General features: G+C 35.7%; 1 protein-coding gene across 15 annotated transcripts in view; it reads left to right on the top strand.

Annotated features, from left to right (window-relative positions):
• The window catches only part of LOC112916444 (sodium channel protein type 1 subunit alpha), a 140,936-nt gene that overhangs the window by 98,085 nt on the left and 26,017 nt on the right, over positions 1-16,834 (top strand). For all 15 annotated transcript variants that reach the window (XM_072751830.1, XM_072751838.1, XM_072751834.1 and 12 more), the window contains one exon: positions 15,024-15,144. In XM_072751830.1, coding sequence (XP_072607931.1) covers positions 15,024-15,144 — 121 coding nt within the window. The remainder of the gene's footprint in view (positions 1-15,023; positions 15,145-16,834) is intronic.

Below are 16,834 nucleotides of genomic sequence, written 5' to 3'. Positions count from 1 at the left end.
TTTATTCTTTTGCCTACCTTCATTTATTCAGCAGTTACCACGTACCAGAGATTGTACTAGATAATGGAGGATACAAATGAGCCATAGTTTTACATATATGTATGGTAATTATCACTTGTGATAACATATATGTATATATGTTGAGTTTGGGGGAGTCAAAAGTTATATGCTGATTTTTGACTGCACAGGGAGTGAGCACCCTTAACCTCTGTATTGTTCAAGAAACAACTGTACATATATTTGGATTTTAGAAAGACGACTCTTAACCTTTAACTATGAATTTCTATGTTGAGACATACTTTATTGATTCACAATGTTACCTGCCATGGGCTCTATTAGACCTGTTCCATTTGAATATGTTAATGTTTCTGTTCCTAGACTTCAGTAATGAGCCTTATCTATAATGGATCATTATTGAAATTATATTAATGCCTTGGGTTAAAGTTATAAATGGCCATTGTTTATTATCCATTTTCTAAGCATTTGTTTTTAGACATGTAAGCTCACAATTATAATGTTGTTCGGAATAGATTATTCTTCTCTGGAGCCAGACAATGTGTTAGACGATTCCATTTTAGCTACATACCACATGGCCTTACCTGACTATCCAGTCCTCAATTCTCATCTCAAAAATGGGTATAATATTATCTATTTCATACTTTCTGTGGAGTATTAAATGAGACAATAAACGTGAAGGAGTTAGCATAGTTCCTGACAAATGATATTCAATAAATTGTCATTATTATTATTATTATTACTAATAGCACTTCCAAAACTCTATTCCTAGTGTCTTGTAAGAATTACTAGTAACATATTCCATTGTTAGTCCTTTTGTGTTGCTTGCTTTCTGCAGTAAATTGCTTTACATGTTTATCCAGGAAAGTGATAGATTTTGTATTTTCTGTTTAATTTTTAAATTGCCTCATTAAATTCTTGATAATGGTAGACTCCTTAAAAAAAAAAGTGGGAAACTTTTTTTCCTAAAGATCATTCCAGTCAGAGATAATAAATATAGAAAAATCTAGAGATATGACACAACAGGATGTGTTTAGACACCATAATAGTTTGGTGTTTCTGGGAGATGAATCTACAGGAGTTGTACAAGGAACAGACTCCCTCAGTTTCCAGGACATGAAGACCAGACTGCAAATGAAGAGACATATAAAATGTGTACCTGTATTTGTTTCGCCTCCCCCATAAGGTGCATACTTATGCATCACTGTCCTGCATTCCAGGACAACTTTGTGGGCTATCTTTCTATACTTGTCCCATGCTTGTCCCTAGATGCAGAAAAGGCATAGCATGGGTCACATTCATCGCTTCTGTAAGTCCCAGCAGACCTCAACCCACAAAATACATTCAAATAACCTAAGGAGTTGCTTTTAAAACCTCAAAGTTTCTTGACTCACTCAGTAGTCAAGAATAATGGATCAACTAGAAATACGGGTTTCCACTGAAAATTAATAATAAAGAACAGTGACTTAGACTTTGAAGATTTTGAAGAACTTTAAAAACCAGGCAAAATTGCTGAGACTACGCAGAAAGCAATATAAAATCATATCTCTCCCCAATTAAAAAAAATAAGTTTCTTTGGTTATGGATTGTATTTTATATAATTTTGGTCTTCTGAGGCCCCCACTGCAATGCTGGGCACAAATCTGTGCTCAATAACTTTTCGAGTTTTGGCTGACTTGTTTGGATAACTAGACTAAACGTCTAGTGGCCTTAACTGTACTGCAAGCAAATCATTAACTTTACGTTATCCTGTTTCCTAATTTGTAAAAGGAAGACAACTGTCCTCTGGTGCTTATAGGAATATTATGAGGATCTAAAAGCTATTTGGAAGTTAAAAGTGCTCAAAAACATAAGGTGACAACAGCACAATTACTACTATAATTCTGTCTGCATCAATACTTTTGAAATGAATTGAGTTATTAAACCTATACCTTTTTGGAATAAAAACAAGACATTACTATACTAGTTAGGGAAAAACTCATTGTTTTTGCAACGAGTCAGCCTTAGAATGAGTGTAAATGCCATTTGGATCTTTGTAATTCAGGTCATGCTAATAACAGATATCATTTGTTGAGAGCTTACCATGGGAAAACACTGTTTGTAGGGTTTTACACGTATCATCTCACTCAATCTTCATACCAAGAGATAGATATTATTCCAATATTACAGATAAGGACATTGAATGCAGAGTTTACATAGCTTGCCACTTCATACAAATGGTAGACACTGATCCTGGACTCGAATCCAGGCATTTGGCGACACAGTCTATGTTTTTAACTATTACACTAAATCTCCTTAACATTGTCTGATAAAATATTTTCACTGCCAGTACTTTAAAAGTAATGATATTGCTTATTGAACAACTAAGAATAGGTGTCCATTGCAGAGTTGGTCATAACTCCCAATACTTCTTCAGTGGGCTTAGGGTAATGGCATACCTACTGGTGTCTGAGTCCTCTGTCTCAGTCCTGGAGGGTCCTTTTCCTCCTGCACTGGCCTGCATGTTACACCCATCTGCTTCCGCCTCCCACACTGATCTACAGAGGTCTAATTCCAATTATAGAGCATTTGTTCTCTTAGACTATGGTTACCCCAAGCTGTGTTTTAGGAAGATACACTTCTAAATTTAATGCCACCTGAATGAATCTTTCGAACCATTCGGAAGCACTTTTGTAGTTGCCTCATTAGCTTATGAAGTCTTTGAGAATAGGTGAAACACTTACCAGGTCTTACTCACTTTAAGGCCACAGTGAGTACAAAATGTTTATTAAATGAATAAATAAATGGGTAATGAACATTTACTTCCAGACCCTCATTGGCCCTCTCAGTCAGAACATCTATGTTAAAGTAATATTTATTTGATGCTTTGTGGATATTCTTTCATTTAGCACTTTTACCTTTACTATATTTGAGTTAAAGAACATATGACAATTCCCAACCAAAGCATATACTGCTTATCAGACTGAATTTATACTACCACGGAAAGGCCTCCAGCGAATGCCTTACATGGGCAATGCTCAGTTTTTAAATGTGGGGATTAGTCCATTTCATTTGCCACAGTATAGCCCACATTCACCATCATGCCTAGCATAGAGTAGGTGCCCAGTAAATACATGTTAAATAAAGAAATAAGTGTTGGAAGTCTCTGGTCAATCTTGAATCAAAATAGATATATACCAAGATTTTTGCAAATATCCCAATTCAAGAACATCGTGATAACATAATTTTCCCCCTAGAAAAGCATCACACAACATATCTGAGGACATCAAAGATCTCTGGGAGATAAATGTGTGTGCCCCCAGCTGTTCTTTCTGTTCAGACTCTTCACAAATCCTCGTGGTCTCTGATGCAGCAGCTATTGTCTCCATCCCGTATTACACTTTCTCCTTCAGAAGCCCTTACCACAAACTTATATAAATGGAGAAGATTTCTGTCCTAAAATAAAACAAAATCATGTAAATTTTAAATGTTCCTTTGATCTAATCTCTTCCTTAAGTTTCTCTCCTTGAATTCATTGCAATCTTCCTTAAAAGATAGATTAGATTATATTCACTGCCTTCCCATTTTCCACTGCTCGGTCACCTTCAAACATCTCCTTTCTGGTTTCTTCCTCTACATTTCTCTCTGTCAAAAATTATTGATGTTCTCATATTTGCCAAGTTCAGTGACCCTATATCACTTGTCTGCAATATTTCCTAATTCTTTAAGCTCCGCATTCCCTGGCTTCCAAAAATCCATGCGACTTTCCTCCCAATCACATAAGCTCTCAAATAGCTTATGAGAAGCCCGGATTCATTCTCAACTTCTCTAATCGGAAGGCCCTCATCAAATTTACTGCCAAGTCCTGTCGATTTTTTCCCCTAAATCTATCCCCAACCTTGGCCTCCCACTTCCTGTCCTATTATTTCATCTGTATCACTACAATTACCATCTGAAACACATTTTCATGGGAGGAAAAATGGCAGTCTTGAACACATCATGAGCAATCAGACAGTCTTGATCAGACTCTTTCAGTCTAATTCCCCATGACTCAGCTCAGTTCTAGTCACATAGTTCCATGAAGTTTATGTCTTTGGACTCCCTCATTTCTTGTTAGAAGCTATCTCCTTCTCCTCGCCACTCTGCAAAATTTAACAAAACAAAATGACCTTTGAATCAACATGCAAGACTCTGTCCATGTATTCACTCAATAAAGATATATTGCTGCTTTGTTTCTCACTATATCAAACAACTCATAATTCTGGAAAGCCCTCTGAATTTCCCCCACTGAAATTTCAGTGCTTCCTGGAATCCACCCTCCTCCTCTGTGTGCATGGAGCCGCCCGTTCTCTGACCTCCGGGGAGGCTGCCTCCCCGTGATGAGCACTGTCCCCGTGTCCCCAGCCTGGCCACCCGAGGGCTACCTCACGGGAGATGGGTCCTCGGCCGGTCTTGTGGGGATCTCAAACACTTGGCAACACCGTGTAGCTGAGTGAGAGCTTTTCTGCAAACATCTGATTGCCTAATTCACATGCCTCCTCCCTCTGCCTTGAGTCTCAGACACTTTGAGAACAAACAAACAAACAAAAAAGTAGAATAACTCTATTTATCAGTTGTGTATCTGTCTATCCTACTTCCCAAACTTGTGAGCAACTCGAGAACAAGAACTGTGGTCATCTGTACCTTTGTACTTCTAGTAACTTGCATAGTACCTGGCACAAATGAAGTGTTGGGTCAGTGTTAATTAGCATTATGTAAGTTAATTACATGTTTCATGAATACCTACATTTTTATCAGTTATTCCTTCTGAAAGTATACAGATGAATAAATCAAGCAAGACTATTCCTAAGTAAAACTATGTAAGCAGTTTGCTTTTGGAGACAGCTTCTTCTCTGAGGAGGGAGCAGGAAGGAGAGACGGAGGAGAAAAGAAAACACTCAGAATTTTCATATAATTGCCTGACAGATGTTCAGGAACAGATGTAGAGTCCCATATGAACATTGGTTGGATGTGTTCTTTCCAGCTCTTTCCTATTTCCTTGTCCTGAGCTATAGTGTGTCAGGGCCATGGTCTTTAATGAGATGGCAACTATTCTATGTGAAGAGTGCTACCATCTAACCAGTGGATACCCAAACTTCCTCTTCCTTATATCTAAATGATTACCAGGCGCCACCAACTCTATGCATCTTTGTCTACTCTGCATCCCCACCAGCACACACAACATCAGACCTCCATCATCTCTCAGACTTAACTGCTCAACAAATGTTCCCTCTCACTAGTCTAGTCTGCTTATAATAAATAGTTTTTCTAAAAGGCAAATCTGGTCATAGCTCCCCTTTCTTTCTAACCTTTCAGGAGTTGCCCCTTGCTTACAGTTTATACTACATGCCTAAGAGTCCCTGCAAAAAATGACCATTATGGATCTTTCCAGCCTCACATAGTAGTACTCTCCACCTCTCTGCATCCAAGTACACTGATGTTTTGTTTCCTAAAACTGCCCATGCTTTGTCAGGTTCTTATCCTTATACCTGTTCTTTCCATCTTGCATACTCTTACGTTATCCTCTTCACCTGCCCCACCGCCACCCAACTCATCCTTCTGGAGTCAAACGTTACTTTCTTCTACCCTGCCCTTCTTAGACTTAGAGGTGCTCTCAAGATACCCTAAACTAACCCAATCACAGTGTGGCAGTCATTTGCTTATCTGTATCTTCCTTCTGATTGTAAACACATGAGGGCAGGTACGAGGTCTATGATATTCACAGTTTCATTTTTCAGGTCCTGATCTGTTGTTGTATATGGACTGATATTTTTGGTATTTGAAAAGGTCAAATATTTGCAGTTATACGAATTACGCACTATATAATACTGTTATGAAATTTATAACCATTTATTGGGTAAGCACATGCCAGGCATTTTCCATGTGTTATCTTGTTTGATACTTACAACAATCATGTTACAAAAGGATCATTTTACAAATTAGAAACTAAAGCTTAAGGAGGTGGAGATAATTCCAAAAAGTCCATAAAACCACTAATTATGATTGAAACTCAAGCTTGTGTGACTTAAAACTCTTAGCCTTTTCATTATAGTTGTTACATGGTTCCTCCAGCCAGTAGACACTTGTTAAATATTTGTTAAATATGTTATAATTTATCATGAAAAATTAATGTCAAAAGAACTCTAGAGCAAGCAAAATGACTTTAACAAGGAAAATACTCATTTGATTTACAACCTTGATTTCTAGCTTGGGAATTATAAATGCAATTTTGCAGAATTTTTTTGCTGTTTTTAATTTATTTGCATTATAATAATTTTTTATTGGTCCAATATATGATTAGATATTCTATTTATGTTCTTTTATATCTAATACTCAATACAAAATTCATATTTGACGTATTTTAAAGCAGAATTCAGAATATATTAGAGCTATATTCCTTTCCTCCACCTTCCCTTCTACCTTGATGAAGTGTTTGACTAATACTGGATTTCACAATTGATAAGAACAAGTTAATATTTAGTAAATATGAATAATGCACTGAAACTTCCCTTTCAACCCACAGCTAGAAGTCATCTGGGTAATAGGGATGATGTGGGAATTAATGAGTTAATATTTGACTTTTCCAGCTGCTCTATAGAAATGTTAAATTTCTATACAGTGTATTTTTATTTGATATTATATTGTCGCTTTGTTGAGAGTCTTTAATAGGGGTCATTTAAATTTTTAATATGCTAGTGTACACAAAAATATTTACTAATGCATAGTGTACACAATGAAATATTAATACTAATATTTTTGATGTACAGCATCTCATTTATGTATGATTTAAGATGATATATATGTACATATGTATTTGTGTATATATATATATTTGTGTGTATATATATATATATATATATATATATATATATATATATATATATAAAAAGCCCACTTTTAAAATAATACATGCCTAGCTTTAAAAATAAGTGTTTTTGGGGTGCCTGGATGGCTCAGTTATTTAAGCATCTAACTCTTGATTTCGCTTAAGTCTTGATTTCAGAGCTCTGAGATCGAGTTCTGTGTCAGGCTCTCCGCTCAGCTCAGAATCTGCTTCAGATTTTTTCTCACCCTCTGCCCCTCCCCCCACTCATACTGCCTCTCTTTCTCTCTAAAATGAATAAATAAATCTTTAAAAATAAGTACTTCTTCAAAAATAAAATATATATATATACATATATACAAACACATGTATTCTGTATCCTCTTGACCCTAAATGCCAAGTTTATATTTTAATACACTTACCACTTATTATAAATTGAACTCCTATTAAACCCTATAAGTAAGCTTCCTGTAACAAACCAAGTCTAAAATAAAAGCGTAAACATCCTAATCAAGTCAGAGAACAAGAAAAACCATTTAATCATTTACTCTTAAAAAATATCGTGGAGTATTTTATTTGCTGTGCTTTGTTTTGCTTCGCCCTCAAGGTCAAAATCATTTGCTATAGTAGAGAACATTTTTAAAAAGCAAGAAATGTTGCATAAATCCACTGAGAAGGAAAAATGCTCTTACCAGCAGTGTGTAGTTATTAAGTGGTTATTGAATGCCCTGGTGTACAGGCAAAGTGGATGCTTTAGATATGCTGTGGTCCCTGCACTCTTTCAGCTCACTTATTAAGTCAGCCTGCCAAAAATACACTATAGGTCAGGGTAAAATTTAGAGAGTCATGTGTGAACATACACATATTTGCAAATGAACTAGCTCATTGGTAAATTAAAATTTGATTAATGGCTTAATAAACATGAAAATTGGATTTTTAAAATAGTCTATTGCTCTCAAAAATTGAGAACAAGATGCTTTATTATTTGGATGGTGAATTTCAAAATAAGATTAAATTTGAATTTAAAAACAAAAAAGGAAAAACTAATTGGCCTTATTGGTTTTTAAATAAGTAAAAGTACTTGTTTGAGAATGTTCTAGTTTGGCCGTTATCCAATTTTTTAAGTATTTTATTAGAGATGTATTCTTGCCACACATCTAAAACTTTTTCCTTCCCTCTTTGAGTAATTGTATTATTACTTCAATGAAAGAAAGAACTCAGAGACACATCATCTTTGATTTTTAACAATGAAAAATATAAGACTATATTGATAAAAATATATAAAAATGGTTGTGAGCGTTTTACATTTACATTCTTTTAGAATGTGATAAAACAAAGAAAAATTAAATAGGGACATTGATCACTTGATAATATAAGTAATAAAAGTAAATGTCATGAATTATACATCTTAAAATGTATACATGTAGAGAATTCTTATTTATGTATATATTTACATAAATTAAAAATATACTAGACAGCTAAGTAAAACTCAATAAATTTGTAGTAAAAGAGTTATTGGGTTATTATCTAATCACAATACAGTTAAACTAGAAGTTAATAGTAAGATGACAGAAAAAAATTCTAGCCATTTGAAAATTAAGAAATCCCCTCCTAAACAAATATTGGATTAAGGGCCAAATAAAATATATAAATAGCTATTTAGAAAATAACATTTTCTGTCAGAATCTGTGGAATAGGACCAAGCAGTCATTGAGAGTCTTAATATTGACAAGAATGATCAAGAAAGAATGAGGGGCACCTAGGTGGCTCAGTCAGTTAAGCTTCTGACTTCTGCTGCTGTCATGACCTCAGGGTCCTGCAAGGAAGCCCCATGCCCAACCCTGGTCTGAGCCCCACATGGGGTTCCATCCTCAGCTCTCCACCTCATGCTGTCTTTCTCTCAAATAAATAAATAAAATCTTTAAAAAAAAGAATTAATGAAAGAACATGATAAAAATACTTAGTTTGATAAATTGGAAATTAAACAAAATGAAGAGACTATAAGTAGAGAAATTAATGAATTATCAACATGGTAGATGATAGATGATATTAAGATAGCAGGTGATTCTTAGAAAAGAAATGAACTTTACTCATAGCCAGTAAAGTTGGTGGATCCTGAGCTTTGGATGAGAACTGCATTCCCAGCCAACACCCTAACTTCATCCCAGTGAGACCCTAGTACAGAATGTGACTATGTAGTGCCAGACTTCTGACCTACAGAAACTCCGAATAATAAATTGGTATTGTTTTAAGCTGCTAAATTTGTGCAATTTGATACACAGCAGTAGAGAACTAACATTTGGCAAATATTATATATTAAGGAAACTCAAATGACTTTCTGTTTATAAAATGCAATTGCAGTTTGGTAAGAACTAAACAGGGGCACCTGGGTGGTTCAGTGGTTGAGCATCTGCCTTTGACTCAGGTCATGATCCTGGGGTCCTGGGATTGAGTCCGCATTGGGCTCTCCAGGGAGCCTGCTTCTCCCTCTGCCCCCTATCTGTGTGTTATGAATAAATAAATAAAACATTTTTAAAAAAGAAGAAGAACACAACACTCCAGTAGAGAAAGGGGCAAAAGTCAGGGACAATTGACAGAAGAAAAAACATAATTGAAATGAAGCTTAAGAATTGTTAACCTTAATTTTAATAAATTAAATTAACCATAAAGTACTTTGTACTTTTCACTTTGGCCACTAAAGAAAAAAAAAAAAAAAAAGGCAGTGAAGGAATAGGAAAAAAACCAGATAAATAATGCATTATGCTGATAAAGGGTTTCTATGAGACAGAGACTTAACACAAATTTCAGAATATAGCATCCTCAAACAAATGTTTAGTGATTAATTGAATATTGCACATAGAGCTAGTAGAGAAATTAACTTAAAAGCCCAGTTATATGTGAGTGGTTTCTCTGTTTCCAAGGTAGGAGTAGCTATTACTCTTGCTTGTCCCATCATTGGCCAAAGATGATCATGGGATTTTTCTAGATATAGATTTTTCTAGATATAGATTTTTCTAGATATAGATCATGGGATTTTTCTAAAAATCATGGGATTTTTCCAGCAATCATACCCACCTGAGCTCTTATTGCCTTATCTCTTCCTGGGTTCAGGTTTGTCCCTACATTGGTTTCTTATCATTTTCAATATCAGTATCTCTCTTATATCATTTCAAATCCTAAAAGACTGTGAGTTGTAGAACATTACAACAAGAACATGGGAACATGGGAGATCATCCCTTCATTTTACATATAAGAGACTAGCCCAAATAATTATGTGGACAAAACCATACAGAAAGCGAGAGGTTGAACCAGGGCAGATTTCTTCCCATAATTATTAATGGTTTTCTTTCCACTGTGATGGCTGGGGCCAGGAGAGGGTGAAAGATGGGGTTGTCAGTGACTCACAGATAATGAATCCTAAAAAAGTATTTAAATGCCAGAGAAATGATGGAGAGTCTTTGTAGATTTTAGTAGGAAGGTGATTTGTGTTAAAACATCACACCAGCTTTTGGTGGCAGATGGATTGAAGAAAGGTTCAACTGGAGGCCATAGGCTTTTAAAAACTCTTGGAATAATCAGTTGAGAAATGCTGAGAGTGACAGATGTGGCTTGACTGTAAACTAGCCTAAATCTGCCTACTTCATCTGTGGATAACCTTACAACATGATAACAGTTCATGCATATTTTCTGCATGCATGCAAACACATAAAACAACTATGAATAATTGATACAGTGGTATGTGGTAATGAAATATGTGCAGAAGCAACAAGTTCAATTAAAAAAGAGTTTTAAAGTTAGAAGTTTTGAACCCTAGCTTATTGACCTATTAACTGTTTATGTTTGCCAGGTCAGATTTGCCAATTGTACCATCTAGGTCCACTTTTCAAACCTGAATGTGAAGTTCCCTAGGGTCAATTTTAATTTCAATCCTTATAAGCTTCTAGTAAAAAACTTGAGAATAATTTATAAAAATCCTTGTTGCCGCCCATGAATGGCCTGGGCACACTTCAGCTCAGTCATTTCTGCATCTGTCTTATTTTGTTTGTTTTTCTTTTCTCTCCCACACTAATACTCATTTGTTTACATCACGTGTAAACTCCTGGAAAAAGCGGTGACATTTCTTTCTGGTTATGGTAGTTTTTTGTTTTGTTTTTTAAACAGAAATGAACAAAATTTAATTTTTTTTCATTTTAGATAATACTTAAATATTAAGAAAGCCAAAATTTTAAAATTCAAAATGTGTTGGTTAGGTTTTTCTAAACATTATATTTATATAATGATTCTGATTTTACCATTCCAAGAACAGTTGCCCAGGAGGAAGGAAAGGCTGCCTGGCATAGTCTCTGGGGCTTGTGCTGTCTTCTCAGGCTGGGTGCCCCACAGCAGAGCAAAGAATTGAAGAATCCAGGGTCCCTTCCCCTTCTCTGTCCCCTGCTCCATTTTGTTTTTATTTGAAGCATTTTTGAAAAACAAATGAAAAATTAGATTTGGATATAAAAAGCTAGATGACTACCCAGTCCAGAACTGGGTTTCATTGGAGAAGCCCTGGCACAGACAGGATGTGAATTGCCCCTCATCTATAGGGACACTGTGACAGAAGTTAAAGTCGCACATAAATATCACTAAATGTCACTTGGGACCTCTGAGCAAAAGCATAGCTAGCATCAACTCTGTAAAATGAGGGGATTTAACCAGACAGTCTGTCACAGGGCATCTGGTCCAGAAGGCTCACTCGGGAGCTCCACCGGTCAGGGCAGGGGGCACTCGCCCTCTCTACTAAGGCAGATGCACGAAGCGCTGCCTATCACTCTGGTGTGGTTAGGGTAGTTAATCTAGAGTAGACTAACTGGCCTGCACCCACCTGTCTGTAGTTTGATCTTGCTAACGTTCACTTATCACTGTATCTGATGTTGTCCTGACTTGAAAGTTGGGGCAAGTTTCCCTGACTAGTATGAGAATCAGGGTCTACCCTGCTGCGATATGGCTTACCAGGCTTTCTTTGCAATATGTTGATTTTGGAAGTTATTTAAGCCAAATATGGAGAGTAACTTTTAAAATCTAATTTGTAATCGTGTCCCACTCCTGAGAGGTGTGCAAATTTCTCCTAGATCCCAGACATTATCAACTGCCTCATTTTGAAAAATGATAGGTACCTACATCAAATGTTGCTTGAGGCCTCTTGTTCTTTTTTTTTTTTTTTAAGATTTTATTTATTTATTCGTGAGAGACACAGAGAGGCAGAGGCACAGGCAGAGGGAGAAGCAGGCTCCATGCAGGGAGCCCGACGTGGGACTCGATCCCGGGACTCTGGGATCACACACTGGGCCGAAGGCAAACTCTTGACTGCTGAACTACCCAGGCGTCCCGAGGCCTCTTGTTCTAACAGGTGTTCCATTGTTGGCAGTTCTGCACCATCTCTTTGGCCTGAGCCATACCTATAATTGCAACTGTGATTTCCAGTTTAGGTTGTTTTCAAAAAGGATAGAGATTTTAAGAACCTTATAAAACCTGAATTTAGCATCCTTCCAGAAATGCATGTCCCCATTCCCCTCCTTTTCTTTTTCTTTTTCTTTTTTTTTCGTAATTCATGCCTGATTTTATAACAAGTTTTTTTATGTGTGTCTGTATACGTGTGGGGGATTTACTTTTATTAAATTTATACAATGATTTCAACTTAGTTTTTATGGACAAAACAAGACTAACTTTCTTTTCATTCGTTTTATCAAATTATGTAAGAGTAAATTACATAATTCCAATAATTTAAAGTGGTGCAATGATTTGAAAACAAATATAACTTATTCTTGATAAGCAAACAGCTCACCTGGTGAAAGCAGCAATGCACAGGTGTGACAGTGTAGCCAATTACCTGATCAACTTTAGCACACTGAGCACATCGGTCATTGTGTCTCACAGAGAAAATGCCAACCATTATTAATGTGGTAAGTCAATTAGAATAGAGGTAGGTTAGATAAAGCAATATGTGCCCAAAAGATTGTGCAGATAAAGTGGTGAAGGGGGTTTAGATGAGGCAGCGATTATTATTCTGACATGATAATGGGCAAAAATAACCACTCTGAGCAACAGCCAGAGAACTATAGGAAGTTCACCTTGGCTAAAGCACAACTTCTGTGAAGGACAGATTTGGGAAATTTGGTTGGAGTGCTACGTTGGAGACAAAAAGCTTCATCTGGCAAGAATATATAAAACAGAGGTATCCATTCACCAAGTATTTATCGGGCATCTAGCGCAGAATAGGCTTTGTGGCCCACAAAGTTCCAGAATTAGGTGAGGCTAGAATGAGGGCAATAATTATTAAGTATAACTCTCCAAAGAAGTGACAAGAATGAACAAAAAGCCCACAGGAATTTGGAAGATGAGACTGAGAGAAGGGTTATTACAAAGGTAAAATTTAACAAATTTGACTTTCAATTACGGTCAATATTAGAAAAGCATTAAGAATAAAGGAGAGTTTGAGTCTATTTGCTCGAAGAATGATATTGCAAACAACCAGCCTCAAACATGGTTAAAGGAGTAGGTTAGGATAGAAAAAAAAAGTCATGACTTTGAGAGCATTTGAGTTTGAGTAACATTAGGCATGCTTCTACTTTCTTACAGTATTTCAGGCTGACTGTAGAATAAACTTATATTGCTTGAGAAGTGTTTGCAAATTAATTTGTAAGCATGTATAGGATCACTTGTCTATACCTAGTAACTGGTAACATATTACAAAATTGGGTTGTAAAACAAGAATAGCCTATTTTTTTATTTTTTTTAAGAATAGCCTATTTTAAAGAATATTCTTAAGAATAAAGTTTGATATATTGGCAATAGCACTCTTACCTATAGAAAATCTGAACTAGTTAGACCTGGAGTAACTCTGTGCATTAAAAAAAAAAAAGCTAGCAATTTATTTTATCATCATCCAGGCAAGACACATCAGAGGAGGATATTCAGGGAGGCAATGAGGAGACATTTGATAAAAATTAATTTCATATCATTTTAGATTCACATCTTTTTACCTTAATACAGTTGCTGATTGGAAATTTGAAATCTAGATGACTAATAATGGCATTTACTAATGGGTATGAAGTTTGATATGGAGGCTGATATTTGGCACCATATGTGAAGAACTGTGATATGCAAAAGGTGGATTTGTCCAAATTTTAAAGACTTTTCAATATTACTTTAAAAAATTTCCCTGTAACCGGGTGTTCCATGTAAATGATGAATCACTGAATTCTACTCCTGAAACCACTAATACCCTAGATACTAACTCACTAAAATGTAAATAAAAACTCAAAACAAACAAAAACAACCAAAATGTCCCTGTGAGTTGAAGTAATACTGTATTACAAAGGGTTTTATTACTGCTTGTGCTTAACTTATTATTGTGACATTTGCTTTATAACGAGTATATAATTAGTTTGGCAAAATTACTGTAAACAGGAATTAAATGGAACTCATGTCTACAGCTACCAAAGAGCTGGCTTGCTGTAGCTGATGAAATAATTTCCATGAAGATACTGAATATTTGTATTATATAAAATGGCATAATTAGCTTGTGGTGTGTATAAGTGTTTTTGTTTTTTGTTTTTCACTTCAAATTGTAGATTCTCTTCACCTGTTAGGCTAATCTTGCCATTTTTTTCAATGAATTATTTTCAGTTTTAAATTGATGGGAAAATTATAAGTGTGTCAGTACCCTCAGAAACAGTGTGATTGCACAGAAGACAGAGTATGGAGATGGGCTCAGGAGTAATTCTCTCAAATCTTGCTTTGCTCATTTACTAGTTATATGATGTAAGACAAATTCTTAACCTGTCTAGGCCTTAGTTCCCTTATCTACAAAATGAGAACAATTAATTTTCCTCCCCCCTCACCTTCTCTCTGGGCCTTCTCTAAGTGGTTTGCTTAGTACATGTTCCTGATGGCCATCTGTAACTTCATAACAATTTGATTTCATACTAACATTGTGAATAATGGCAAAGAGACAATAGACAATTTTCTTATTTCCTTTTCTTATTCAACCTGTCCTTTGCTCTAAACTTAAAATCTCTTCACTTCAAGGAGAATCCAAAAAATCAATTCATAGTACTAATCCTTTCTTTCTAGACTATTCGTTACTGAAATTAAAGTGACTGACTTTTTATGTCCACCTCATGCACAGAAACTCAATGAAAGCAGTAGCTCCTCTGAAGGCAGCACTGTAGACATTGGTGCACCTGCAGAAGAAGAGCCTATAGTGGAACCGGAGGAAACCCTTGAACCTGAGGCCTGTTTCACTGAAGGTAAAGGCAGTGACCCTCACGTTAATCTTCCATTTATAGAGTGCAGGTTTTTTTTTAACTGTTGATCACCCTAGATGGACCATTCATAATAGAATAGAACCCTTAGTAGACCTATTTCAATTACCTCCAATATGCTGTTTTTAAATCTATTGTTATTTTTGGTTAAATCTGCCCATTATGTGTAAAAGATCATGAACGTGGAGATAAATATTTTAATGTAATCAGAACTAGTAATTTATATTTTTTAGAAATGAAATGGTGATCTCACAAGAATTGTTAAATAAAAGAATTGTAAATTAAATTAAACACTAGTCAAAATTCTCATATACAGAATTTGCCTTAAAAATAACTTTCTGGGGATCCCTGGGTGGCGCAGCAGTTTGGCGCCTGCCTTTGGCTCAGGGCGCGATCCTGGAGACCCGGGATCGAATCCCACATCGGGCTCCCGGTGCATGGAGCCTGCTTCTCCCTCTGCCTGTGTCTCTGCCTGTCTCTCTCTCTCTCTCTCTGTGTGACTATCATAAATTAAAAAAAAAATTAAAAAAAAAACATAAAAAAAAAATAACTTTCTGACTACTAAGGTTAAATGACTTGTAAATGCTAAACTGTATTTTTAAACAAAAACCATCATTTTCCAAGGCTTAGTAGATGAAGTGAGAAATAAGCACAGCCCCATTCCCGATACATAAATAGTATCTAGTTGAGGCTGGTACAATATGGACAATAGTTTTAAGAGCCTTGTTTTCTCCATGACTAGCATTTCCCATGGTGTCATTTACTTGGAAATTTGAGTTTTGAAGATATGAATATATTTGCATATTCTCTGTTTAGTGACCTCTTCTTCCAGGCCTGATATATATTGTCTTTCTCTATTTCCTAATAGAAATTCCACACATCATTCAAAGTCCTCAAACCTACTTTCATCTGACCATGGTGGAAAAGAGCTTACTATTCTTCTCAACAGCTATTAACAAATATACCCATTTAATTCAGCTGATAACTTTTTGTTTATTACTTTATGATAACTCTTCTCTTTCTGTTTTGAACTATTGTATGTATCTTTACTGTCTTTTTTCTTCCCTCTCTTCCTTCCTTCCCTTCCTCCCTTTTCTTCTAGCATACATGACTTTTTCTTTTTTCTCTTTTCTTTTTGTTTTTTGGGTTTGTTTTGTTTTTGTTTTTGCCTTGAGGTAGGTTTCCTGGGTTTATATCTTTTCTCGAAAGCAAGAATGTAAGGTTCTTGGTGGCAAGGTCCAGGTCCCATACTTTTTTTCTTTTTGCCTTAAAAAAAATGTATTTGTATCCTCCATGGTGTTTGCAAAGGTAGTCACAGATATCTGTGGATTTAATTCTTATGTTTGAGTGAGTAAAAGCAGTATAAGGAAAGCAATGAGAAATCTAAGCAGGGCCAACCAATCACATCTTAGTGGACTAAATTAATTTTGAAAATTATGTGAGCTCTTCTAGAAACACCCCAAAAAATAAAACAGTAACAAACCCAGTTGGGGGATATCTACATTATTATTCTATAATCTCTTCAAAAGGGAAGTTTTCTATTTATCACTAATATTCGTTTTGAACTCCTCTACTAGTGTCACTTCAACAGAGTGCAATAGGATGACACAGGACAAGGCAAAGCTACTTTACATTTGTTTGTACTTTTCAAAGTTCTTTCTTGGACAATATGACC

The sequence above is a fragment of the Vulpes vulpes genome, chromosome 3 (assembly GCF_048418805.1).
Source record: "Vulpes vulpes isolate BD-2025 chromosome 3, VulVul3, whole genome shotgun sequence".
Classification (NCBI taxonomy): domain Eukaryota; kingdom Metazoa; phylum Chordata; class Mammalia; order Carnivora; family Canidae; genus Vulpes; species Vulpes vulpes.
Note: the sequence above shows the minus strand (reverse complement) of the source record. Positions and strands in the feature narration are given on the sequence as shown.